We start from the raw sequence: 26,044 nt of genomic DNA on the forward strand, positions 1-26,044 counted from the left end.
TATAATGCATATGTAATAATACCGTACCACAGCAAACATGTACAACCATCATATATAGCACATATAACAGTACCATACCACAGAAAACATATACAACCACCATACACTGCATACATAATAGTTCTATACCATAGAAAAATAAATCATACTACCAGTTAATGCACATATAATACCATATAATGCACATATAATACCACCATGCAATAATGAATAGCAAATGTCCCCATATAGTGATGTGACCCTGCCATGGAGTGCTCCCTGCATAGTGACACACCGTGCTGACCCTGTGATGCTCCATACTCCCGCCATACACTGGGAATATGATGCATGATTACAATAGGTGCGCGGAGGCCCCGGCACACAGGGGGTTAAGGCCGCCACGTTCATTAACACGCGGGGAGAAAGTGTGAGAACATTATAATGAGCAGGAGGAGGAGGACTACGACTCCCAGCATCACACCCACCGCCGAGGAGGAGGACCGGAGCACCGACACACGAGCAGACACAAGAGAGGACGACAGAGGAGGAGCGGGCGGCGGAGACAGGAGCACGTGTGAGACAGGGCGAGCGGGTAAGAGGGCGCACACCCCAAACTTCACCTGTGAGGGGAGCCAGAGCATCCCGGGGGGCACAGAGGAGACACACCCCACATAGGGGGGCCACAGAGACCCGGCACCGAAGGAAGCCATAGCTCTGCTCATCCGGAGCCGCCTGCTGCTGGACCATTATCAGAGGGAAGAGACCGTGATATTCCTGTACATAGGGGCAGTATTATAGTAGTTATATTCTTGTACATAGGGGGCAGTATTATAGTAGTTATATTCTTGTACATAGGGGCAGTATTATAGTAGTTATATTCTTGTACACAGGGGCAGTATTATAGTAGTTATATTCTTGTACATAGGGGCAGTATTATAGTAGTTATATTCTTGTACATAGGGGCAGTATTATAGTAGTTATATTCTTGTACATAGGGGCAGTATTATAGTAGATATATTCTTGTACATAGGGGCAGTATTATAGTAGTTGTATTCTTGTACATAGGAGCAGTATTATAGTAGTTATATTCTTGTACATAGGGGGCAGTATTATAGTAGTTATATTCTTGTACATAGGGGGCAGTATTATAGTAGTTATATTCTTGTACATAGGGGCAGTATTATAGTAGTTATATTCTTGTACATAGGAGGCAGTATTATAGTAGTTATATTCTTGTACATAGGGGCAGTATTATAGTAGTTATATTCTTGTACATAGGAGCAGTATTATAGTAGTTATATTCTTGTACATAGGAGGCAGTATTATAGTAGTTATATTCTTGTACATAGGGGCAGTATTATAGTAGTTATATTCTTGTATATAGGGGGCAGTATTATAGTAGTTATATTCTTGTATATAGGGGGCAGTATTATAGTAGTTATATTCTTGTACATAGGGGCAGTATTAAAGTAGTTATATTCTTGTACATAGGAGGCAGTATTATAGTAGTTATATTCTTGTACATAGGGGCAGTATTATAGTAGTTATATTCTTGTACATAGGAGCAGTATTATAGTAGTTATATTCTTGTACATAGGAGGCAGTATTATAGTAGTTATATTCTTGTACATAGGGGCAGTATTATAGTAGTTATATTCTTGTACATAGGGGCAGTATTATAGTAGTTATAGTCTTGTACATAGGAGCAGTATTATAGTAGTTATATTCTTGTACATAGGGGGCAGTATTATAGCAGTTATATTCTTGTACATAGGGGCAGTATTATAGTAGTTATATTCTTGTACATAGGGGCAGTATTATAGTAGTTATATTCTTGTACATAGGGGCAGTATTATAGTAGTTATAGTCTTGTACATAGGAGCAGTATTATAGTAGTTATATTCTTGTACATAGGAGGCAGTATTATAGTAGTTATATTCTTGTACATAGGGGGCAGTATTATAGTAGTTATATTCTTGTACATAGGGGCAGTATTATAGTAGTTATATTCTTGTACATAGGAGGCAGTATTATAGTAGTTATATTCTTGTACATAGGGGCAGTATTATAGTAGTTATATTCTTGTACATAGGGGGCAGTATTATAGTAGTTATATTCTTCTACATAGGCGCAGTATTATAGTAGTTATATTCTTCTACATAGGGGCAGTATTATAGTAGTTATATTCTTGTACATAGGGGGCAGTATTATAGTAGTTATATTCTTGTACATAGGAGCAGTATTATAGTAGTTATATTCTTGTACATAGGGGCAGTATTATAGTAGTTATATTCTTGTACATAGGAGCAGTATTATAGTAGTTATATTCTTGTATATAGGGGCAGTATTATAGTAGTTATATTCTTGTACATAGGGGGCAGTATTATAGTAGTTATATTCTTGTACATAGGGGGGCAGTATTATAGTAGTTATATTTTTGTACATAGGGGCAGTATTATAGTAGTTATATTCTTGTACATAGAGGGCAGTATTATAGTAGTTATATTCTTGTACATAGGGGGGCAGTATTATAGTAGTTATATTCTTGTGCATAGGGGGCAGTATTATAGTAGTTATATTCTTGTGCATAGGGGGCAGTATTATAGTAGTTATATTCTTGTACATAGGGGGCAGTATTATAGTAGTTATATTCTTGTACATAGGGGGCAGTATTATAGTAGTTATATTCTTGTATATAGGGGGCAGTATTATAGTAGTTATATTCTTGTATATAGGGGGCAGTATTATAGTAGTTATATTCTTGTACATAGGGGGCAGTATTATAGTAGTTATATTCTTGTACATAGGAGCAGTATTATAGTAGTTATATTCTTGTACATAGGAGCAGTATTATAGTAGTTATATTCTTGTACATAGGGGTCAGTATTATAGTAGTTATATTCTTGTACATAGGAGCAGTATTATAGTAGTTATATTCTTGTACATAGGAGCAGTATTATAGTAGTTATATTCTTGTACATAGGAGGCAGTATTATAGCAGTTATATTCTTGTACATAGGAGCAGTATTATAGTAGTTATATTCTTGTACATAGGAGCAGTAATATAGTAGTTATATTTTTGTACATAGGGGGCAGTATTATAGTAGTTATATTCTTGTACATAGGGGGCAGTATTATAGTAGTTATATTCTTGTACATAGGAGCAGTATTATAGTAGTTATATTCTTGTACATAGGGGCAGTATTATAGTAGTTATATTCTTGTACATAGGAGCAGTATTATAGTAGTTATATTCTTGTACATAGGGGCAGTATTATAGTAGTTATATTCTTGTATATAGGAGCAGTATTATAGTAGTTATATTCTTGTACATAGGAGCAGTATTATAGTAGTTATATTCTTGTACATAGGGGGCAGTATTATAGTAGTTATATTCTTGTACATAGGGGCAGTATTATAGTAGTTATATTCTTGTACATAGGGGGCAGTATTATAGTAGTTATATTCTTGTACATAGAGGCAGTATTATAGTAGTTATATTCTTGTACATAGGAGCAGTATTATAGTAGTTATATTCTTGTACATAGGAGCAGTATTATAGTAGTTATATTCTTGTACATAGGAGCAGTATTATAGTAGTTATATTCTTGTACATAGGAGCAGTATTATAGTAGTTATATTCTTGTATATAGGTGCAGTATTATAGTAGTTATATTCTTGTATATAGGTGCAGTATTATAGTAGTTATATTCTTGTACATAGAGGCAGTATTATATAACATTGAGATCCAGAAATTATAGGCAACAACTCAATAATGCATTTAGAACAGAGAACACAAGAGTCTTTAAATTCACCAAGGTATAAAAACACCCCATAGACATCGTAGTACAAATGTAAAAAACATTTTATTAATAATAATGCACAGGGTATTACAAAAATTACAGAGCAATAATCAAGATAACCGGAATGGGTAGTGAAGGAAGAGGGGAGAACCCCACGTGACCCAGGATAAATGTCAAATATTGAAAGCAGGACCTATTAACCAACATATATATGTATATAGTAGCCAACTGTCCATAGAAAAAGCCCCACATGGGGACCAAAAAATCCAATGTGCCGCTAGTTAATGGCCCAAGACATAGACATATGGCTAACTATCAGGTCATACATCAAGAATAGATGTCAAATATTGAAACCAGGACCTATTAGCCAAATATATATGTATAGTAGCCAACTGTCCATAGAGAGCCCCACATGGGGACCAAAAAACCAATGTGCCGCTAATTAATGGCCCAAGGCATAGACATATGGCCAACTATCAGGTAATACATCAAGTATAGCCAGAGGCCCATATATCAAAGACTGACACAAAAGGCCAGGATTCACTATACAGCTGGGCTGTAACCTCATAAATAAATCAGAGGTGCCCAAGCTGCATAGCTTAACCGACTATTCATAAGACATGAGGGCTTACCAGTGATAAGTAGAAGGTCCAGAGATCCTGAGGGGCACGTGGGGACCGACGTCCCAACACGTGTTTCGTGTAATACTTCGTCGGGGGACGATGAGGCAGTATTATAGTAGTTATATTCTTGTACATAGAGGCAGTATTATAGTAGTTATATTCTTGTACATAGAGGCAGTATTATAGTAGTTGTATTCCTGTATATAGGGGGCAGTATTATAGCAGTTATATTCTTGTAGATAGGAGGCAGTATTATAGTAGTTATATTCTTGTACATAGGGGCAGTATTATAGTAGTTGTATTCCTGTGGTCCTGTGGACAGGTCGCTGTTGCATTACTCAGGGTATATATCTAATCTCTCTCTGTATATATATATATATATATATATATATTATTTTTGCTTTGTTGTGTATCCTCTGCTCCTGATGACGGATCCTGTACATTTATATCCCCTGTCTTGGCTCCCGGGGTCCGGATCTGTCAGGGGTTTGGTCGTGTATTTGGTGACTTTTCTCGCTCAGTATCGCTGTCAGTGTTGTGCTTTATGTAGGTCGGAATCTGTGGAATTCTGACATTGATATTTGCTGATTGGCCGTGAGATCAGGTTGGGTCAGTGCAGATAGATTGTATCGGCGGCTGGATTCTTCCCCCACTGAGATAATGCAGAATATTCATTTCATTCACCATTTACATCTGAACAGATTGGTGCCGGATTATCAGACGACGTTCCGGATTATCTAACTAGTGTGTATATGAATGTATGTTCTTTATAGCTTCACTGTATGGCTGTGACACTGTATGGCGGTTTTGTTCTTTAGCCTCTATATGTCCGTGTAGCACGATTTGCATACGGACCCCGATGTACGGACCAGCTGCGTTTCTCCTGACATAGTCATACATTGGGGTCCGTATACAAGCCTGAATGAGGCCATTCTCTGTTTAATTCCTTTATTGGCACCATATGTTACATAAAATTACCATATCGTGCATATATAATAGTACTATACATCTATCTGCCATAATGTGCCTACATAACAGTACCATACACTGAGCACATTAGGCTGCTATAATGCACCTATATAATATCGTAGTAGCATACACTAAGCATATTATAACAGTACCATATAGTGAGCAAGTAAAACTGCCATACAGTGCTTACAGTTTAGTGCTATACACTAAGTACAAAAAATTGCAACATATTGCCTATATAGTGGTGTCATACACTGCACACATTAAACTATCATACAGTGGCTATGTAATAGTATAATATAGTGCTACCATACAGTGGCTATGTAATAGTATAATATAGTGCTACCATACAGTGGCTACGTAATAGTATAATATAGTGCTACCATACAGTGCGTTTATAACAGTGCCATACACTGGCATGCAGCAATTGAATTCTACTGCCATGTAATGCTTATAAGGAAGTGCCGCACTATGGCCGCACTTGTCTGCCGCATGGTACTGTTGTGATGACGCTGTACAGATTACCATATTATAGCGGCACTGCTGTGTCAGCACTGGATGGTTCATTTCTGGCAGTAAATAGTCTCACCCTTCTGGAAGTGTCGCCCTGTGATAGTGACATGTGACGTGTTTCGGGCCCATGACAGATCTTCAGGTCTTGACAAATAACGCACTCCTTTAGGTCAAAAGGCTGAGTTGTGATTGGCTGCTCAGGAGCCGGGGGGTGCAGATTATAATCTATGGCACAGTATCATCCGCACGCTCTTCCTATAATGAGTCATCACGTGAGTCATCCGCTGCCGGGACCTCATCGATTTGGTTTATCTGATGTCACCGATCCGTCATCGCATGGACCAGACCAGACAGGATCGGATTAGATGCACGGCTCAGCAGCCCGTATCCCCATAGGCTTAGATGCAGTGACCTCCTGTGCCGCTATATTTGCTGGCTCGGATACCTGTCATTCTTCTTTCTCGTAGATACTTCTCGGAGGTGACCGGAGGCGGTGACATCAGGATGCTGGTGAAGGAGTACCGGATCTGCATGCCCCTCACCACAGACGAGGTGAGACCCCCATTGATATCCACAGGAACATGTGAAGCAATGAGGCGGCCGCATACATGACACTTGACTCACATTTTTGGGACGTTCTCAATTTATTGGGGATCGTTCCGGCAAAAAATGGTGGCCCGATATGTGGGACACATCTTCTACACAGAGGATGAATGTCAGCTCTTCAGATCAGTAGGATACATGTTTGTTGTAGCAAATAATACCGCCATACCATGCCAAATAATGCTACTATGTAACACCCTCCAGCATTAAATGGGACTTACTAACTACGCCTCCCCCCATTCCTGAGGTGTCCATTGTTGGAAATGGAGGTCCTGGATAATTGCCCACCTAGCCACCACTAAACTCTCATTCAATAGATTCACTCTTTCAGTAAATAATACCGCTATACACTGGAGATCACAATTAGAGAGCAATGTGGGATCACTTGCTTTTTTCAGAAATAATGTAAATTCCATTGTTGACCATGCTCCAGTTTTTTTTGTAAGGGGAGCACCGTGCCACTAGAGCAGGGTAAGGGGCGCACCGTGTCACTAGAGCAGGGTAAGGGCGCACCATGCCACTAGAGCAGGGTAAGGGGCGCACCGTGCCACTAGAGCAGGGTAAGGGGTGCACCGTGCCACTAGAGCAGGGTAAGGGGAGCACCATGTCACTAGAGCAGGGTAAGGGGTGCACCATGCCACTAGAGCAGGGTAAGGGGTGCACCATGCCACTAGAGCAGGGTAAGGGGCGCACCATGCCACTAGAGCAGGGTAAGGGGCGCACCATGCCACTAGAGCAGGGTAAGGGGCGCACCATGCCACTAGAGCAGGGTAAGGGGTGCACCATGCCACTAGAGCAGGGTAAGGGGAGCACCATGCCACTAGAGCAGGGTAAGGGGTGCACCATGCCACTAGAGCAGGGTAAGGGGTGCACCATGCCACTAGAGCAGGGTAAGGGGTGCACCATGCCACTAGAGCAGGGTAAGGGGAGCACCATGCCACTAGAGCAGGGTAAGGGGTGCACTGTGCCACTAGAGCAGGGTAAGGGGAGCACCGTGCCACTAGAGCAGGGTAAGGGGCGCACCGTGCCACTAGAGCAGGGTAAGGGGTGTACCATGCCACTAGAGCAGGGTAAGGGGTGCACCATGCCACTAGAGCAGGGTAAGGGGTGCACCGTGCCACTAGAGCAGGGTAAGGGGAGCACCATGTCACTAGAGCAGGGTAAGGGGTGCACCATGCCACTAGAGCAGGGTAAGGGGTGCACCATGCCACTAGAGCAGGGTAAGGGGCGCACCATGCCACTAGAGCAGGGTAAGGGGCGCACCATGCCACTAGAGCAGGGTAAGGGGCGCACCATGCCACTAGAGCAGGGTAAGGGGTGCACCATGCCACTAGAGCAGGGTAAGGGGAGCACCATGCCACTAGAGCAGGGTAAGGGGTGCACCATGCCACTAGAGCAGGGTAAGGGGTGCACCATGCCACTAGAGCAGGGTAAGGGGTGCACCATGCCACTAGAGCAGGGTAAGGGGAGCACCATGCCACTAGAGCAGGGTAAGGGGTGCACTGTGCCACTAGAGCAGGGTAAGGGGAGCACCGTGCCACTAGAGCAGGGTAAGGGGCGCACCATGCCACTAGAGCAGGGTAAGGGGTGCACTGTGCCACTAGAGCAGGGTAAGGGGAGCACCGTGCCACTAGAGCAGGGTAAGGGGCGCACCATGCCACTAGAGCAGGGTAAGGGGTGCACTGTGCCACTAGAGCAGGGTAAGGGGTGCACCATGCCACTAGAGCAGGGTAAGGGGTGCACCATGCCACTAGAGCAGGGTAAGGGGTGCACCATGCCACTAGAGCAGGGTAAGGGGAGCACCATGCCACTACAACAGGGTAAGGGACGCACCATGCCACTAGAGCAGGGTAAGGGGCGCACCATGCCACTAGAACAGGGTAAGGGGTGCACCATGCCACTAGAGCAGGGTAAGGGGTGCACCATGCCACTAGAGCAGGGTAAGGGGTGCACCATGCCACTAGAGCAGGGTAAGGGGTGCACCATGCCACTAGAGCAGGGTAAGGGGAGCACCATGCCACTAGAGCAGGGTAAGGGGTGCACTGTGCCACTAGAGCAGGGTAAGGGGAGCACCGTGCCACTAGAGCAGGGTAAGGGGCGCACCATGCCACTAGAGCAGGGTAAGGGACGCACCATGCCACTAGAGCAGGGTAAGGGGTGCACCATGCCACTAGAGCAGGGTAAGGGGAGCACCATGCCACTAGAGCAGGGTAAGGGGTGCACTGTGCCACTAGAGCAGGGTAAGGGGAGCACCATGCCACTAGAGCAGGGTAAGGGGTGCACTGTGCCACTAGAGCAGGGTAAGGGGAGCACCGTGCCACTAGAGCAGGGTAAGGGGCGCACCATGCCACTAGAGCAGGGTAAGGGGAGCACCATGCCACTAGAGCAGGGTAAGGGGTGCACTGTGCCACTAGAGCAGGGTAAGGGGTGCACCGTGCCACTAGAGCAGGGTAAGGGGCGCACCATGCCACTAGAGCAGGGTAAGGGGAGCACCATGCCACTAGAGCAGGGTAAGGGGAGCACTGTGCCACTAGAGCAGGGTAAGGGGTGCACCATGCCACTAGAGCAGGGTAAGGGGAGCACCATGCCACTAGAGCAGGGTAAGGGGTGCACTGTGCCACTAGAGCAGGGTAAGGGGTGCACCATGCCACTAGAGCAGGGTAAGGGGAGCACCATGCCACTAGAGCAGGGTAAGGGGTGCACTGTGCCACTAGAGCAGGGTAAGGGGTGCACCATGCCACTAGAGCAGGGTAAGGGGAGCACCATGCCACTAGAGCAGGGTAAGGGGTGCACTGTGCCACTAGAGCAGGGTAAGGGGAGCACCGTGCCACTAGAGCAGGGTAAGGGGCGCACCGTGCCACTAGAGCAGGGTAAGGGACGCACCATGCCACTAGAGCAGGGTAAGGGGTGCACCATGCCACTAGAGCAGGGTAAGGGGTGCACCATGCCACTAGAGCAGGGTAAGGGGTGCACCATGCCACTAGAGCAGGGTAAGGGGAGCACCATGCCACTAGAGCAGGGTAAGGGGTGCACTGTGCCACTAGAGCAGGGTAAGGGGAGCACCGTGCCACTAGAGCAGGGTAAGGGGCGCACCATGCCACTAGAGCAGGGTAAGGGGCGCACCGTGCCACTAGAGCAGGGTAAGGGGTGCACCATGCCACTAGAGCAGGGTAAGGGGCGCACCATGCCACTAGAGCAGGGTAAGGGGCGCACCATGCCACTAGAGCAGGGTAAGGGGCGCACCATGCCACTAGAGCAGGGTAAGGGGTGCACTGTGCCACTAGAGCAGGGTAAGGGGTGCACCATGCCACTAGAGCAGGGTAAGGGGTGCACTATGCCACTAGAGCAGGGTAAGGGGTGCACCATGCCACTAGAGCAGGGTAAGGGGAGCACCATGCCACTACAACAGGGTAAGGGACGCACCATGCCACTAGAGCAGGGTAAGGGGCGCACCATGCCACTAGAACAGGGTAAGGGGTGCACCATGCCACTAGAGCAGGGTAAGGGGTGCACCATGCCACTAGAGCAGGGTAAGGGGTGCACCATGCCACTAGAGCAGGGTAAGGGGTGCACCATGCCACTAGAGCAGGGTAAGGGGTGCACCATGCCACTAGAGCAGGGTAAGGGGTGCACTGTGCCACTAGAGCAGGGTAAGGGGAGCACCGTGCCACTAGAGCAGGGTAAGGGGCGCACCATGCCACTAGAGCAGGGTAAGGGACGCACCATGCCACTAGAGCAGGGTAAGGGGTGCACCATGCCACTAGAGCAGGGTAAGGGGTGCACCATGCCACTAGAGCAGGGTAAGGGGTGCACCATGCCACTAGAGCAGGGTAAGGGGAGCACCATGCCACTAGAGCAGGGTAAGGGGTGCACCGTGCCACTAGAGCAGGGTAAGGGGTGCACTGTGCCACTAGAGCAGGGTAAGGGGAGCACCGTGCCACTAGAGCAGGGTAAGGGGCGCACCATGCCACTAGAGCAGGGTAAGGGGCGCACCGTGCCACTAGAGCAGGGTAAGGGGTGCACCATGCCACTAGAGCAGGGTAAGGGGCACACCATGCCACTAGAGCAGGGTAAGGGGCGCACCATGCCACTAGAGCAGGGTAAGGGGCGCACCGTGCCAGTGGAACAGGGTTTTACAAAAGATCCAAAGTTTATCAACATAAAACCTTTATTTTGCCCAAAACATGATGATGAGAATTAAAGAGCAGCAATGACTGTAGAGAGATGATCAGTAAATGTTCTGCAGGTAACAACAGTCACAATCAGTAGGACGTCACCGGCCGTCGCTGCGAATGACCTCAGCACATCTGTGGCCACAGGACATCATTAGTCTCTCACACTGATCTGGTGGGATTTTGGCCCACTCTTCTTCCAGTCTCTTCCACAGGACATCACTAGTCTCTCACACTGCTCGGGTGGGATTTTGGCCCACTCTTCTTCCAGTCTCTTCCACAGGACATCACTAGTCTCTCACACTGCTCGGGTGGGATTTTGGCCCACTCTTCTTCCAGTCTCTTCCACAGGACATCACTAGTCTCTCACACTGCTCGGGTGGGATTTTGGCCCACTCTTCTTCCAGTCTCTTCCACAGGACATCACTAGTCTCTCACACTGCTCGGGTGGGATTTTGGCCCACTCTTCTTCCAGTCTCTTCCACAGGACATCACTAGTCTCTCACACTGCTCGGGTGGGATTTTGGTCCACTCTTCCTCCAGTCTCTTCCACAGGACATCACCAGTCTCTCACACTGCTCTGGGGGGATTTTGGCCCACTCTTCCTCCAGTCTCTTCCACAGGACATCACTAGGCCCTCACACTGCTCGGGTGGGATTTTGGCCCACTCTTCCTCCAGTCTCTTCCACAGGACATCACTAGTCTCTCACACTGCTCGGGTGGGATTTTGGTCCACTCTTCCTCCAGTCTCTTCCACAGGACATCACTAGTATCTCACACTGCTCTGGGGGGATTTTGGCCCACTCTTCCTCCAGTCCCTTCCACAGGACATCACTAGTCTCTCACACTGCTCTGGGCGGATTTTGGCCCACTCTTCTTCCAGTCTCTTCCACAGGACATCACCAGTCTCTCACACTGCTCTGGGGGGATTTTGGCCCACTCTTCCTCCAGTTTCTTCCACAGGACATCACTAGTCCCTCACACTGCTCGGGTGGGATTTTGGCCCTCTCTTCCTCCAGTCTCTTCCACGGGACATCACCAGTCTCTCACACTGCTCGGGTGGGATTTTGGCCCACTCTTCCTCCAGTCTCTTCTACAGGACATCACTAGTCTATCATATTGCTCTGGTGGGATTTTGGCCCACTTTTCCTCCAGTCTCTTCCTCAGTTCTTTGACTGTTGTGCATTTATTTGCCATAACTTTGTCACCAATGATTTGCCAGAGGTTTTCTATTGGGTTTAGATCAGGGCTCGGGGCTGTGGCCATTTCATTGTTTCCAGGATCTGCTTTGCTGTGTGACAGGGGGCTTGTCCTGATTGAATATTTCTGGCTGAGTGATGTGAGGAAAGTTCTGATCCGCACTATTCACTCTGCCATGTAGCTGTATGAGAAGTCCAACTCCTGCTGTAGAAAACATTCCCCAAACCATGCCCCTTCCTCCACCGCCTGTCACTGACTTCTTAACACACTTTGGGTTGACTCTTCCCCAGTTTGTCGACAAACATAATGTTTCCCATCAGATCCAAATAAATTAAACTTGCTTTCATCACTAAAATGACCTGTGGACACTTCTCCTTTGTCCATACAACATGCTCCTCACCAAAGGGGAGTCTAGCCTTATGATTCTGGTAATGACTGGTTTGCTGATTGCAGAGTCGGCTTTCAGTCCAAATGCTCTTACATGTCGTGACACTGTATGAAGAGACAAATCCTTACCCTGTTCAGTGCTGAACTGACGAGCAATTCCATCTGCAGTGTGGAAACGATTACCCATGGACATTCTCCACCTTATCCTGTCCTCTCTTGCATTTGTCTTTCGAGGCGACCAGCTTTCTTGGGGGACTTGAAAGAGTTTGTAATGTTGTAAAGATGCAATATTCTCAAAATCACAGACTTGGAGCGACCAACTTCTCTTGCTATGAATGATAGGGTCACCCCTTTGGCCTTCATCTGGATAACCTGCTGCCGGGGGCTTTCAGTCACTTTGGAATGGCAGTCAGTGCAAACTGGAAAGTCAGGCTGCCAGTTACATAGGGTTTGTCCAGATAATTAAAGAAATTAACACCAGGTGCAGATTAACACCAATAACGTGCAGAGATATGAAAGTGTTCTCTAATTGTGATCCGTGTCTTTTTCATTTATCTCATTTACATTTTTTCATTTGCTTTAGAATAAATTCAATGTATGAAATAAGCAGAAAATCCTGCGAGTTTCCTCATATTAGGAGATAATCACAGAGGACGACACAAGGACCAACATTTAGGAAATTGTGTGTTCTCTAATTTCGATCTCCAGTGTATATGTTGTATACAGGCAGGACTTAATACTGCTATATTGTACTGAGCATAAAGGATGCCGCCGCTGCCCCGAGCGCGTAACACCGCCATATCGCACGTAATGCCCCGCTATAGATTTACTTTTTACAGGTCTGACTGCCCTTTTGAGCGTTATCGGCAGCCATATTGGTTGTCACCCAGTGTTTCCAGAAATGGATATCTTATAATTGGACAGACGAGGGTCCATAACCCTTTATTTACACGTAGCCCACCATATTCAGCTGCATCGGAGTTAACCCTTCAGGTGACTTGCTCTGCTGTTGGTTTGGAGTTAATTTGTTGTTTTTATCAGGCGGGCGAAGATACACGACTCGAGGAATGACGCAAAGGTTGGTGACAACATGACAGTTCCCGTGTGTTACCGTAGTAACGCTGACAGACCTGCATTGTCTAAGTGGGAATTACCATTAGCAGGTGAATTATTCCGGGATAAGAGCAGTAGTGGCGCACGATGGGGGGGGAGGCCAAGGGTAGGGTAGCGGAGCACAAGGGAGGGGGGGGAGGCCAGAGGTAGGGAAGCACGATGGGGGAGGCCAAGGGTAGGGGAGCACGATGGGGGGAGGCCAGGGGTAGGGTAGCGGAGCAAAATGGGGGGGGGGAGGCCAGAGGTAGGGAAGCACGATGGGGGAGGCCAAGGGTAGGGGAGCACGATGGGGGGAGGCCAGGAGTAGGGTAGCGGAGCACAAAGGGGGGGGGAGGCCAGGGGTAGGGTTGCGGAGCACAAAGGGGGGGGAGACCAAGGGTAGGGTAGCGGAGCACAATGGGGGGGGGGAGGCCAGAGGTAGGGAAGCACGATGGGGGAGGCCAAGGGTAGGGGAGCATGATGGGGGGAGGCCAGGGGTAGGGTAGCGGAGCACAAAGGGGGGGCGAGACTAAGGGTAGGGTAGCGGAGCACGATGGGGGGGGGCAAGGGTAGAGCAGCGGAGCACGATGGGGGGGTCGGCCAGGGGTAAAGCAGCGGAGCACAATGGGGGGGAGGTCAGGAGTAAAGCAGTGGATCACGATGGGGGGGAGGCGAGGGGTAGAGCAGCGGAGCATGATGGGGGAGAGGCCAGTAGTAAAGCAGCGGAGCACGATGGGGGGGTAGACCAAGGGTAGGGTAGCGGGGCACGATGGGGGTGGAGGCGAGGGATAGAACAGCGGATCACGATGGGAAGAGGGCAGGGGTAGGGCAGCGGAGCACGATGGGGGAGGGCAGGGGGAGGGGGACCTTTACAAAAAGAGAACACGTACATAAAATCTCATTATAATAAGACGCTCCAAGTCCTTTGACTCCACATTATTACATTTGAACTGATGAGCCGCCCGCGGGTCAGACGGAAGGGTCGCCAAATTTCGACGTTTTCTAAATTTCAGGTCACTCTGAAAAGGTGAGTGAGAAATGGAGAGGAGCTCTGGCATTTAAAGGGCGGCAGACTCCAACTGACCAAGCGGAGCCATTGTACAGTATAGGGCTCTGTCTCCGCTAAATTAGAGTATGTGTGGACATCTTGTAGCTTTAAATAAAGTTTATTGAAGAGAACAGTAAATGCAGAGCTGTCACCCATAGTAACCAATGTAATGTAAAATGAAAGTGAAACTGCCTGGTTGCTAAGGGCTGCAAGGCTTCCAGAGAGCAGCTGTCCTTAGCAACCAATCGGATTCCATCTTACATTTCCACAGGGCCTTTTGGAAAATGAAAGCTGAATTTTAATTGGTTGCTTAGGACCTGGGCAACATAAATCTATGTAATTTTGGCGTCGTTGTCCGATATCAGTTGCCATACTTATATTTTGATATTTTTTTTGTTGTTTTTTTTCTGGTTTTATGTCCATACTAAAGTACTACAACTATCTAATATATTATGTACAGTACAGACCAAAAGTTTGGACACACCTTCTCATTCAAAGAGTTTACTTTATTTTCAAGACTCTGAAAATTGTAGCTTCACATTGAAGGCATCAAAACTATGAATTATCACATGTGGAATGAAATACTTAACAAAAAAGTGTGAAACAACTGAAAATATGTCTTATATTCTAGGTTCTTCAGAGTAGCCACCCTTTGCTTTGATTACTACTTTGCACACTCTTGGCATTCTCTTGATGAGCTTCAGGAGGTAGTCACCGGAAATGGGTTTCCAACAGTCTTGAAGGAGTTCCCAGCATTTGTTGGCCATTTTGCCTTCACTCCGGGTCCAGCTCACCCCAAATCATGTCGATTGGGTTCAGGTCTGGTGACTGTGGAGGCCAGGTCATCTGGCGTAGCACCCATCACTCTCCTTCTTAGTCAAATAGCCCTTACACAGCCTGGAGATGTGTTTGGGGTCATTGTCCTGTTGAAAAATAAATGATGGTCCTACTAAACGCAAACCGATGGAATAGCATGCCACTGCAAGATGCTGTGGTAGCCATGCTGGTTCTGTATGCCTTCAATTTCGAATAAATCCCCAACAGTGTCACCAGCAAAGCACCACCACTCCATCACACCTCCTCCTCCATGCTTCACGGTGGGAACCAGGCATCTAGAGTCCATCCGTTCACCTTTTCTGCGTCGCACAAAGACACGATGATTGGATCCAAAGATCTCAAAGTTGGACTCATCAGACCAAAGCACAGATTTCCACTGGTCTAATGTTCGTTCCTTGTGTTCTTTAGCCCAAACAAGTCTCTTCTGCTTGTTGCCTGTCCTTAGCTGTGGTTTTCTAGCAGCTATTTTACCATGAAGGCCTGCTGCACAAAGTCTCCTCTTAATTGTTCTAGAGATGTGTCTGCTGCTAGAACTCTGTGTGGAATTGATCTGGTCTCTAATCTGAGCTGCTGTTAACCTTCGATTTCTGAGGCTGGTGACTTGGATAAACTTATCCTCTGCAGCAGAGGTGACTCTTAGTCTTCCTTTCCTGGGGTGGTCCTCATGTGAGCCAGTTTCTTTGTAGCGTTTGATGGTTTTTGCCACTGCACTTGGGGACACTTTCAAAGTTTTCCCAATTTTTTTCGGACTGACTAACCTTCATTTCTTAAAGTAATTATGGCCACTCGTTTTTCTTTACTTATCTGCTTTTTTCTTGCCATAATATAAATTCTAACAGTCTATTCAGTAGGACTATCAGCCGTGTATCCACCAAACGTCTGCACAGCACAACTGATGGTCCCAACCCCATTTATAAGGCAAGAAAATCCCACTTATTAAACCTGACAGGGCGCACCTGTGAAGTGAAGACCATTTCCGGTGACTACCTCTTGAAGCTCATCAAGAGAATGCCAAGAGTGTGCAAAGCAGTAATCACAGCAAAAGGCGGCGACTGTGAAGAACCTAGAATATAAGACATATTTTCAGTTTTTCACACTTTTTTGTTATTTCATTCCACATGTGCTAATTCATAGTTTTGATGCCTTCAATGTGAATCTACAATTTTCAGTCATGAAAATAAAGAAAACCCTTTGAATGAGGAGGGGTGTCCAAACTTTTGGTCTGTACTGTATATAAATTCCTTTCCAAAGTCCTCTGCTTCCTGTCAGTGAATGAGAAAATGCCTGTAACACTGTAACGAGCCCTTCAGCTGTGCTGCTTGGTTTTATTGGCAGCGGTTTCCATTTACTTGTACGACATATTTTTATTAGCTTTTTTCCAGCACGGACATTACTACTGACGGCAAGAAGTCGGGAAATTAAATAGTAGCATAAATGTAATGGCGGTTTCAGGTCGCTCGCCGCCCGCTGCGGAGTTTCCATCCTCGTCTTATCACTTAAGTGTCCCCTCCGCAGAGATCAGCAAACATTTACCCAGAGCGACCGTGAGGAGACATCACGGACGAAACCTGTTCATTATTTTCTCTTCATTCACTACTACCCTCATCATCCAGACATGGAAAGGCCCAGAAACTGCAGAGCTGGGGCCTAATGGACTTCACAGGGGGCATCGGGCACAAATCGAAGACGATTTCCAGTCATAACCGATTTTATTGCCGTGTTTGGGGAGTAGTCTCCTATCATGGCGGCTGAGGTCACAGGGACTGATATGGCGGCACTTTATATATAGACAGGTCGCCCCTCTTCACGGTCAGGGAGGCAGCAGATGGCCATTCATGGTGTAAATTAGTCACTTCTTGATTTTTCTCCTGTCACCACTGTAATAGCTAATTAACATTCTCCTGCTAATTGAGAATTTCGGAGGCGCATATTGTTTGCAGCGGACGCCCAAAAGCCGCAGCATATTGCCTGCCATCTGGCATCGCTATCGCCTCAGCAGCTCCCCTATTAAGGCTCATTATTCCTCTGCAGCCTCTGATGAATTGTCCTCGTTCGGACCGCGCCTTTTATTCTGTAAGATCGGACTAGCGTCGTGTATCCCGTCCTGCCGTCCGTCTGCCCACATCTATTCACATAGTTATAGGTTGAAAAAAGACCTAAGTCCATCTAGTTCACCCTACCCCCACCAATTATATATTTCGGCACTATAACCAACAATGTTGTGTACCGAGGAAATCATCCAGCCCTTTTTTTAGACGCTTATATAGTACCTGCCATTGCTACCTCTTGTGGTCGGCATTCCACAGTCTGACTGCTCTAACTGTAAAGAACCCTTTCCTATTTAGCGGCCGGAATCGCTTTTCTTCCACTCGCAGTGAGTGCCCCCTGGTCCTTAGTATTGTCTTTGGAAGGAATAAGTCATGTGCCAGTCCTTTATATTGACCACACATGTATTTCTACATATAAATGAGATCTCCTCTGAGACGTCTTTTTTTTCTAAGCTAAAGTAATCTCACTTTTTCCTCCTCTCATCATACGGGCGGCCTCCATTACTCATCATACGGGCGGCCTCCATTACTCATCATACAGGCGGCCTCCATTCCTCATCATACGGGCGGCCTCCATTACTCATCATACAGGCGGCCTCCATTCCTCATCATACGGGCGGCCTCCATTACTCATCATACGGGCGGCCTCCATTACTCATCATACGGGCGGCCTCTATTCCTTGTAGTAGTCTAGTTGCCCACCTTTGAACTGACTCTACCTTCTGATTGTCCTTTTTAAAATGTGGAGCCCAAAACTGGATCCCATATTCCAGATGTGGCCTTACAAGTGATTTATAGAGAGGTAACAATACGTTGGGATCACGGGATCTAATCTCTCTTTTTATACACCCTAGAATCTTGTTTGCTTTAGCAGCTGCTGCCTGACATTGATGCTGCTGCTCAGCTTATTTGTAATGAGAATACCCAAGTACGTCTGATCTGTAGTCCCGAGTTTACTCCCATTTAATGTATACGCAGCTATAGGATTACTCCGTCCTAGGTGCATTACTTTACATTTATCAACATTAAATCTCATTTGACAAGTGTCTGCCCATTCTGACATCTTATCCAGATCTTCTGTAATATTGTACAATCAAGGTCAGTTTTTAATATCCTACATAGTTTGGTGTTGTCAGCAAAGACTGACACTTTACTATCAATCCCATCCACAAGGTCATTAATAAAGAGATTAAAAAGAATCGGTCCAAGCACAGATCCCTGCGGTCCCCACTGCTGACTATAGCCCAATTAGAGAATGTTCCATTTATGACTACTCTTTTGTTTCCTATCTTTTAGCCAATTCCTTACCCAGTTGCATATAGTTTCCCCCAGTCCTTGCTTCTGGAGCTTTAGTATAAGGCTATTATGTGGTACAGTATCAAACTCCTTTGCAAAGTCCAAATAAATCCCATCAGCTGCATTACCAATATCCACTTACCCCCTCATAGAACCCCAACAGGTTGGTTAGACACGACTTATCTTTCATGAATCCATGCTGTCTGTCAGTTATTATTATTTTCTGTAATATATTTTTGCATGTCATACCTTAAAATGCCCTCAAAAACTTTGCCACACACGCATATATATATATATATATATATATATATATATATAATTTTTTTACACGGTTGACAAAAAGTTAGGGATGTTTGGCTTTCGGGTGAAATTTATGTACAAAGGCCTGTGCCCTTGAGCATCAATCCCAGCTGCCAACGACGACTCCTGCTGGTCACAAGTGGAGTTACTGTATGTGGAGGCAGCGTCCCACTCTTCTTGAAGGGCGGCCCTCGGGCCATTGAGGTTCTGGGGTACAGAGTTGCGAGTCCCTAGACAGCGACTTAGCTGATCCCATAGGTTTCTATGGGATTCAGGTCTGGAGATAGTGCAGCCGCTCCATTTGAGGTCCCCCAGTCTCCAGAGGCCGTTCCCTAATGATGTGACCTCAATGAGCTGGAGCATTGTCCTCCATGAACATAAGATTAGGCCGGTGCTGTTCCTGCAGAAGCACAATGACTGGATTATTGATGTTATTTCAGTAGTAGGGGCTGTCACTGCACCATTCACACAGTGTAGGGACGTTCTGTACTGATCAGATAACACCACCACCAAAGGCTCGTCTGGTGACAGGAGTGGCTGGTTCATAGTGCTCTCTTTGATGTCTCCAACATTGTTGGCGGCAGGGGCGTAACGACCGCGGTCGCAGCGGTCGCCACTGCGACCGGGCCCGCAGGGTTTTAGGGGCCCGGCAGCCGCTCTGCAGAGCCGGCTCCTCTCTGTAACAGAGGAGATGCGCTGTGTAGTGGCCGACTACGCGACCGCCAGGGGGCCGGCCTGTGAGTCAGGGGGCCCGGTGTCAGCAGGGGGCAGAGGGGCCCCCTGACCTGGAGAGGCCACCAGGCGTTTCTGAGCTGCGGCAGAGCAGAAGCGCTCCTGCACAGCAGACGAAATCCATCCTTCCAGGACCTGCGATGATGTCATGCCCATGTGAGTGTGTGGGAGGAGACACAGGATGCCGGGCAGAAAGCATCAGAAGATACGGATTCCTGAAGGAGACATGGACACATGATGACTGGTAATGAGAAAAGAGGGGGCACGAGGGGGAGGGGAGTGCAGGGTGAGTGCATATGAGGGCTGCAGACTGTGACAGAAGGATGTGAAGGGGTGCAGAGTGTTTGAGAGGGGTAAGTTGGGGTACAGGCAGGGTGAGATATGTGGGGCAGGGTGTGTGACATATGGGGGTGTAGTGTGTGTGCTATGGGGGGTGCAGGCTGTATGGGGAGCAGTGTGTGTGACATATGGGGGCAGGGTCATAACTACCGTGGTTGCAGGGGTCAAAAGGAGAAGAGAGGTACTTGTTTTTTTATTTTGCTGGCTCCATGACACATGGAGGCCTGGAGGGGCCTTGCTGCATGACACATGGAGGCCTGGAGGGGCCTTACTGCATGACACATGGATGCCTGGAGGGGCCTTGCTGCATGACACATGGAGGCCTGGAGGGGCCTGGCTGCATGACATGGAGGCCTGGAGGGTCCTGGCTGCTTGACATGGAGGCCTGGGGGCCTGGCTGCATGACACATGGAGGGCCTGGGGTGGCTGGCTGCATGACACATGGAGGCGCTGGGGTGGCTGGCTGCATGACACATGGAGGCCTGGAGGGGCCTGGCTGCATGACACATGGAGGCCTGGAGGGGCCTGGCTGCATGACACATGGAGGCCTGGAGGGGCCTGGCTGCATGACACATGGAGGCCTGGAGGGGCCTGGCTGCATGACACATGGAGGCCTGGAGGGGCCTGGCTGCATGACATGGAGGCCTGGAGGGTCCTGGCTGCTTGACATGGAGGCCTGGGGGCCTGGCTGCATGACACATGGAGGGCCTGGGGTGGCTGGCTGCATGACACATGGAGGCGCTGGGGTGGCTGGCTGCATGACACATGGAGGCCTGGAGGGGCCTGGCTGCATGACACATGGAGGCCTGGAGGGGCCTGGCTGCATGACACATGGAGGCCTGGAGGGGCCTGGCTGCATGACACATGGAGGCCTGGAGGGGCCTGGCTGCATGACACATGGAGGCCTGGAGGGGCCTGGCTGCATGACACATGGAGGCCTGGAGGGGCCTTGCTGCATGACACATGGAGGCCTGGAGGGGCCTGGCTGCTTGACATGGAGGCCTGGGGGCCTGGCTGCATGACACATGGAGGGCCTGGGGTGGCTGGCTGCATGACACATGGAGGCGCTGGGGTGGCTGGCTGCATGACACATGGAGGCCTGGAGGGGCCTGGCTGCATGACACATGGAGGCCTGGAGGGGCCTGGCTGCATGACACATGGAGGCCTGGAGGGGCCTGGCTGCATGACGCATGGAGGCCTGGAGGGGCCTGGCTGCATTACACATGGATGCCTGGAGGGTCCTGGCTGCATGACATGGAGGCCTGAGGGCCTGGCTGCATGACACATGGAGGCCCTGGAGGGGCCTGGCTGCATGACACATGGAGGCCCTGGGGTGGCTGGCTGCATGACACATGGAGGCCTGGAGGGGCCTGGCTGCATGACACATGGAGGCCTGGAGGGGCCTGGCTGCATGACACATGGAGGCCTGGAGGGGCCTGGCTGCATGACACATGGAGGCCTGGAGGGGCCTGGCTGCATGACACATGGAGGCCTGGAGGGGCCTGGCTGCATTACACATGGATGCCTGGAGGGTCCTGGCTGCATGACATGGAGGCCTGAGGGCCTGGCTGCATGACACATGGAGGCCCTGGAGGGGCCTGGCTGCATGACACATGGAGGCCCTGGGGTGGCTGGCTGCATGACACATGGAGGTCTATGGGACTGCATAAAAAACATGAAGGACACCTTATACATGGACTAGGGGTACATTATACATGGAGGAGTATGGGGCTGCATAATACAATATGAAAATTGATGGGGCTGGATTATAATACATATAGGACTATGGGGGCTGCATTATAATATATGGAGGACTATGGAGGCTACCTTATACATGGACTATGGAAGTGCATTATAAAACATGGAGGACTATGTGGTGCAGTATAATATATGAAGTACTATGGGGTGAATTTTAATACATGGAGAACTATGGGAAATGCATTATAATTGAAGGGCTACTTTATACATGGAGGATTATGGGGGTGCATTATAATATATGGAGGGCTATGTATCTGCATTCTAATATATGAAGAGTTATGTGAGACCCTTTATACAATTATTTGGAAGGCTATGTGGGGGCTGTTATAGTATTTTGAGAACTTTATACAGGGGGGACAAAGATACAAGTATGGGATGGAAATGTTTTGTGCTGAGGGAAAAAGGCTCTTTCCCTCAGCAGCCAACTTTCCCATGCTCTGCTATACATCTCTCAGCACCCAGCTTTCCCATGTTCTGATATACATCTCTCAGCACCCAGCTTTCCCATGTTCTGATATACATCTCTCAGCACCCAGCTTTCCCATGCTCTGCTATACATCTCTCAGCACCCAGCTTTCCCATGCTCTGCTGTACATCTCTCAGTACCCAGCTTTCCCATGCTCTGCTATACATCTCTCAGCACCCAGCTTTCCCATGTTCTGCTATACATCTCTCAGCACCCAGCTTTCCCATGTTCTGATATACATCTCTCAGCACCCAGCTTTCTCATGCTCTGATATGGGAAAGCTGGGTGCTGAGGACAAGATAAATATCAGAACATAGGAAAGCTGGGTGCTGATAGAGGGATTTCAGGGTGCTGTGGGTGAGAGCCAAGTGTCAGCGTCATTATCCTGTACCCCGAGTGTCAGTGTCATTATCCCTTACCCCATACCTCCCAACCGTCCCGGATACAGCGGGACTTTCACGCTTTACGTTGTTTGTCCCGTTGCCACGATCGGGACGGCCGGCTCCCGGGCTCCGCCCACCCACTCTCTCTCCGCCTCCCTGCTTTTCCCTCCTACCATCCCAGTAGACGTGGCATAACAGAGAGGAGCGCTGCCTGTGCTGCTGCTGGTACAGTAAAATCTCCCCAGCGCTGATTTCCCTCCCTCCCCCCCCCTCACCCCCGGCCGGAGCCTCTCTGTGCGGTCGGCCGGCCGCCTGTCTGTGCGGTCGGCCGGCCGCCTTTCTGTGCGGGCGCCCCCCGGCCGCCTGTCTGTGCGGGCGCCCCCCGGCTGCCTGTCTGTGTGGGCGCCCCCCGGCCGCCTGTCTGTGCGGGCGCCCCCCTGCCGCCTGTCTGTGCGGGCGCCCCCCTGCCGCCTGTCTGTGCGGGCGCCCCCCTGCCGCCTGTCTGTGAAGGCGACCGGCCACCTCACTGTGTGGGCGACCGGCCGCCTCACTGTGGCTCCCTGCGTGTCCATGCTGGAGGCCCGCCGGCTGCCTGCGTGTCCATGCTGGAGGCCCGCCGGCTGCCTGCGTGTCCATGCTGGAGGCCCGCCGGCTGCCTGCGTGTCCATGCTGGAGGCCCGCCGGCTGCCTGCGTGTCCATGCTGGAGGCCCGCCGGCTGCCTGCGTGTCCATGCTGGAGGCCCGCCGGCTGCCTGCGTGTCCATGCTGGAGGCCCGCCGGCTGCCTGCGTGTCCATGCTGGAGGCCCGCCGGCTGCCTGCGTGTCCATGCTGGAGGCCCGCCGGCTGCCTGCGTGTCCATGCTGGAGGCCCGCCGGCTGCCTGCGTGTCCATGCTGGAGGCCCGCCGGCTGCCTGCGTGTCCATGCTGGAGGCCCGCCGGCTGCCTGCGTGTCCATGCTGGAGGCCCGCCGGCTGCCTGCGTGTCCATGCTGGAGGCCCGCCGGCTGCCTGCGTGTCCATGCTGGAGGCCCGCCGGCTGCCTGCGTGTCCATGCTGGAGGCCCGCCGGCTGCCTGCGTGTCCATGCTGGAGGCCCGCCGGCTGCCTGCGTGTCCATGCTGGAGGCCCGCCGGCTGCCTGCGTGTCCATGCTGGAGGCCCGCCGGCTGCCTGCGTGTCCATGCTGAATGGGTGTGGATGGGGAGTGGATATGGGCGTGACTGTGAAATGGGTGTGGTTAGGGGGCGTGGCCTAAAAATTTGCCGCGGCGCGCGTAGCGCGCCGCAAACTTTGTCCTTCTTTTCCTTCTTTAAAAGTTGGGAGGTATGCCTTACCCCAAGTGTCTGTGTATGTGGAGGGGGGGCCCAGGTCTAAACTTTGCACCGGGGCCCATCCAACTCTAGTTACGCCACTGGTTGGCGGCCATCATTTAAGCTCAGTCTGAATCAAATTTCATCAGTGAACAGCACTGAGGCCACTGGTCCCTCATAGTGGGGTCAGGTACGTAGATGACACCTGTGCCTGGTGGTGTGGTCTCAGGTACATAGATGACACCTGTGCCTGGTATGTGTGGTCAGGTACATAGATGACGCTTAGTTCTAGTGGTGTGGTCAGGTATGTAGATGATGCCTGTGCTTGGTGGTGGGGTCAGATACCTTGCAGGTCGTCTAGCACACATTCCATGTTGATGTAAATGGTTTCGAATGGTCTCATGTGACACTTGGTGCCTCTCCCCTCTCTTAATTGTGCCTGGAGTTGTGTGGTATTCATCATGGCAGATCAATTGTTACGTGTCTTGATCTCATGATGTCAGGATGTGAACAGCGCGATGAGGAGGGCAGTTTAAAACCAACTCTAATTGAACCCCTAAATTTATTGGGCGATTCAGGAATCAAACACCTGTTGTGAATTTTGCCATTAAGCTCCTTGTTAGAGAACAGCAAGTTGTGCCAAAGGTCCTGAAACATTGAACAGTTGGACACGAGCATCCAACAGGTTAGAGAAGGTCACATGAAGGTCTCCTGAAAAGGTCAGAGGGCATCATAGGATCATCCAGAAATTTCACACGAAAGTCAAATATCCCAAACCTTTTGTGAGTAGTATATGTATAATATACACAATTAGGTCCAGAAATATTTGGCCAGTGACATTAGTTTTGGCATTTTAACTTATTATCAAAACGTATTCAAGATCCAGTTATTTAATAAATCTGGGCTTAAGGTCTAGACTTTGTGCTTTAATTTGAGGGTTTCACACCCCAGTTGGAGGAAGGTTCAGGAATCGCAGCTGTTTGCCTCTTTTTCAAGGGACAAAAAGTAATTGGACCATTATCTCCAAAGCTCTTTAATGGGCTGCACGTCTGGACGTCCCCAGAAGACAACATTGGTGGATGATCGCAGGACTCTTTCCATGGTGGAGAAAACCTACAACACCCCCCTCCCCACCAAGATGAAGACTCTCTGGGAAGTCGGGGTTTCACTAGGTCTCCCACAAGGAGCAAATATGGAGGGGCTCACCGCAGGGGTCCAATATGGATGGGTCTCACCGCAGGGGTCCAATATGGATGGGGCTCACCGCAGGGGTCCAATATGGATGGGGCTCACCGCAGGGGTCCAATATGGATGGGGCTCACCGCAGGGGTCCAATATGGATGGGGCTCACCGCAGGGGTCCAATATGGATGGGGCTCACCGCAGGGGTCCAATATGGATGGGGCTCACCGCAGGGGTCCAATATGGATGGGGCTCACCGCAGGGGTCCAATATGGATGGGGCTCACCGCAGGGGTCCAATATGGATGGGGCTCACCGCAGGGGTCCAATATGGATGGGGCTCACCGCAGGGGTCCAATATGGATGGGGCTCACCGCAGGGGTCCAATATGGATGGGGCTCACCGCAGGGGTCCAATATGGATGGGGCTCACCCCAGGGGGGCCAATACGGAGGGGCTCACCCCAGGGGGGCCAATATGGAGGGGCTCACCCCAGGGGGGCCAATACGGAGGGGCTCACCCCAGGGGGGCCAATACGGAGGGGTCACCACCAGGAGCAAAGCATTAATCAGCCTGAAAAATAGGACAGATTAGACTTTATCCCCAAAAATCTAAAGATGCCGATCAGTTCTAAAAAATACAGCAGAGGACAGATGAGACTAAGATCAATCTGGACCAGAATGATGGCAGCAGAAAGTCTGGAGAAGGCTCGGAGCAGCTCCTGAGCACAGCACATTCTCTGTAACACATGGCGGAGGTGGTGTGCTGGCCGGGCATGCAGGGCGTCTAGTCCTGGGGCACTAGGGGTTATTGATGATGTGACTGAAGACAGAAGCAGCCGGATGAATCCTGCAGTGCATGGGGCGAAACGTTCTGCTCAGATTGCCCCAAGTGCAGCAATGATTGGATGACGCTTGAGAGACAGAAGGAGAATGACCCAAAACATCCTGCGACAGTGGCATATTCTGCAGTGGCCGCGTCCTCACCAGATCTCAGCCCATCGAGCCGC

At 49.5% G+C, this 26,044-nt stretch overlaps 1 protein-coding gene across 1 annotated transcript in view; it reads left to right on the top strand.

Moving 5' to 3' along the window:
* The first annotated feature begins 404 nt into the window (after positions 1-404).
* The window catches only part of LOC142246431 (cytoplasmic phosphatidylinositol transfer protein 1-like), a 59,359-nt gene continuing 33,719 nt past the window's right edge, over positions 405-26,044 (top strand). The window contains exons 1-2 of the mRNA XM_075319485.1: positions 405-571; positions 6,355-6,439. Coding sequence (XP_075175600.1) covers positions 6,392-6,439 — 48 coding nt within the window. The 5' untranslated portion in view covers positions 405-571; positions 6,355-6,391. The remainder of the gene's footprint in view (positions 572-6,354; positions 6,440-26,044) is intronic.

This window comes from Anomaloglossus baeobatrachus, chromosome 7 (assembly GCF_048569485.1).
Source record: "Anomaloglossus baeobatrachus isolate aAnoBae1 chromosome 7, aAnoBae1.hap1, whole genome shotgun sequence".
Lineage (NCBI taxonomy): Eukaryota > Metazoa > Chordata > Amphibia > Anura > Aromobatidae > Anomaloglossus > Anomaloglossus baeobatrachus.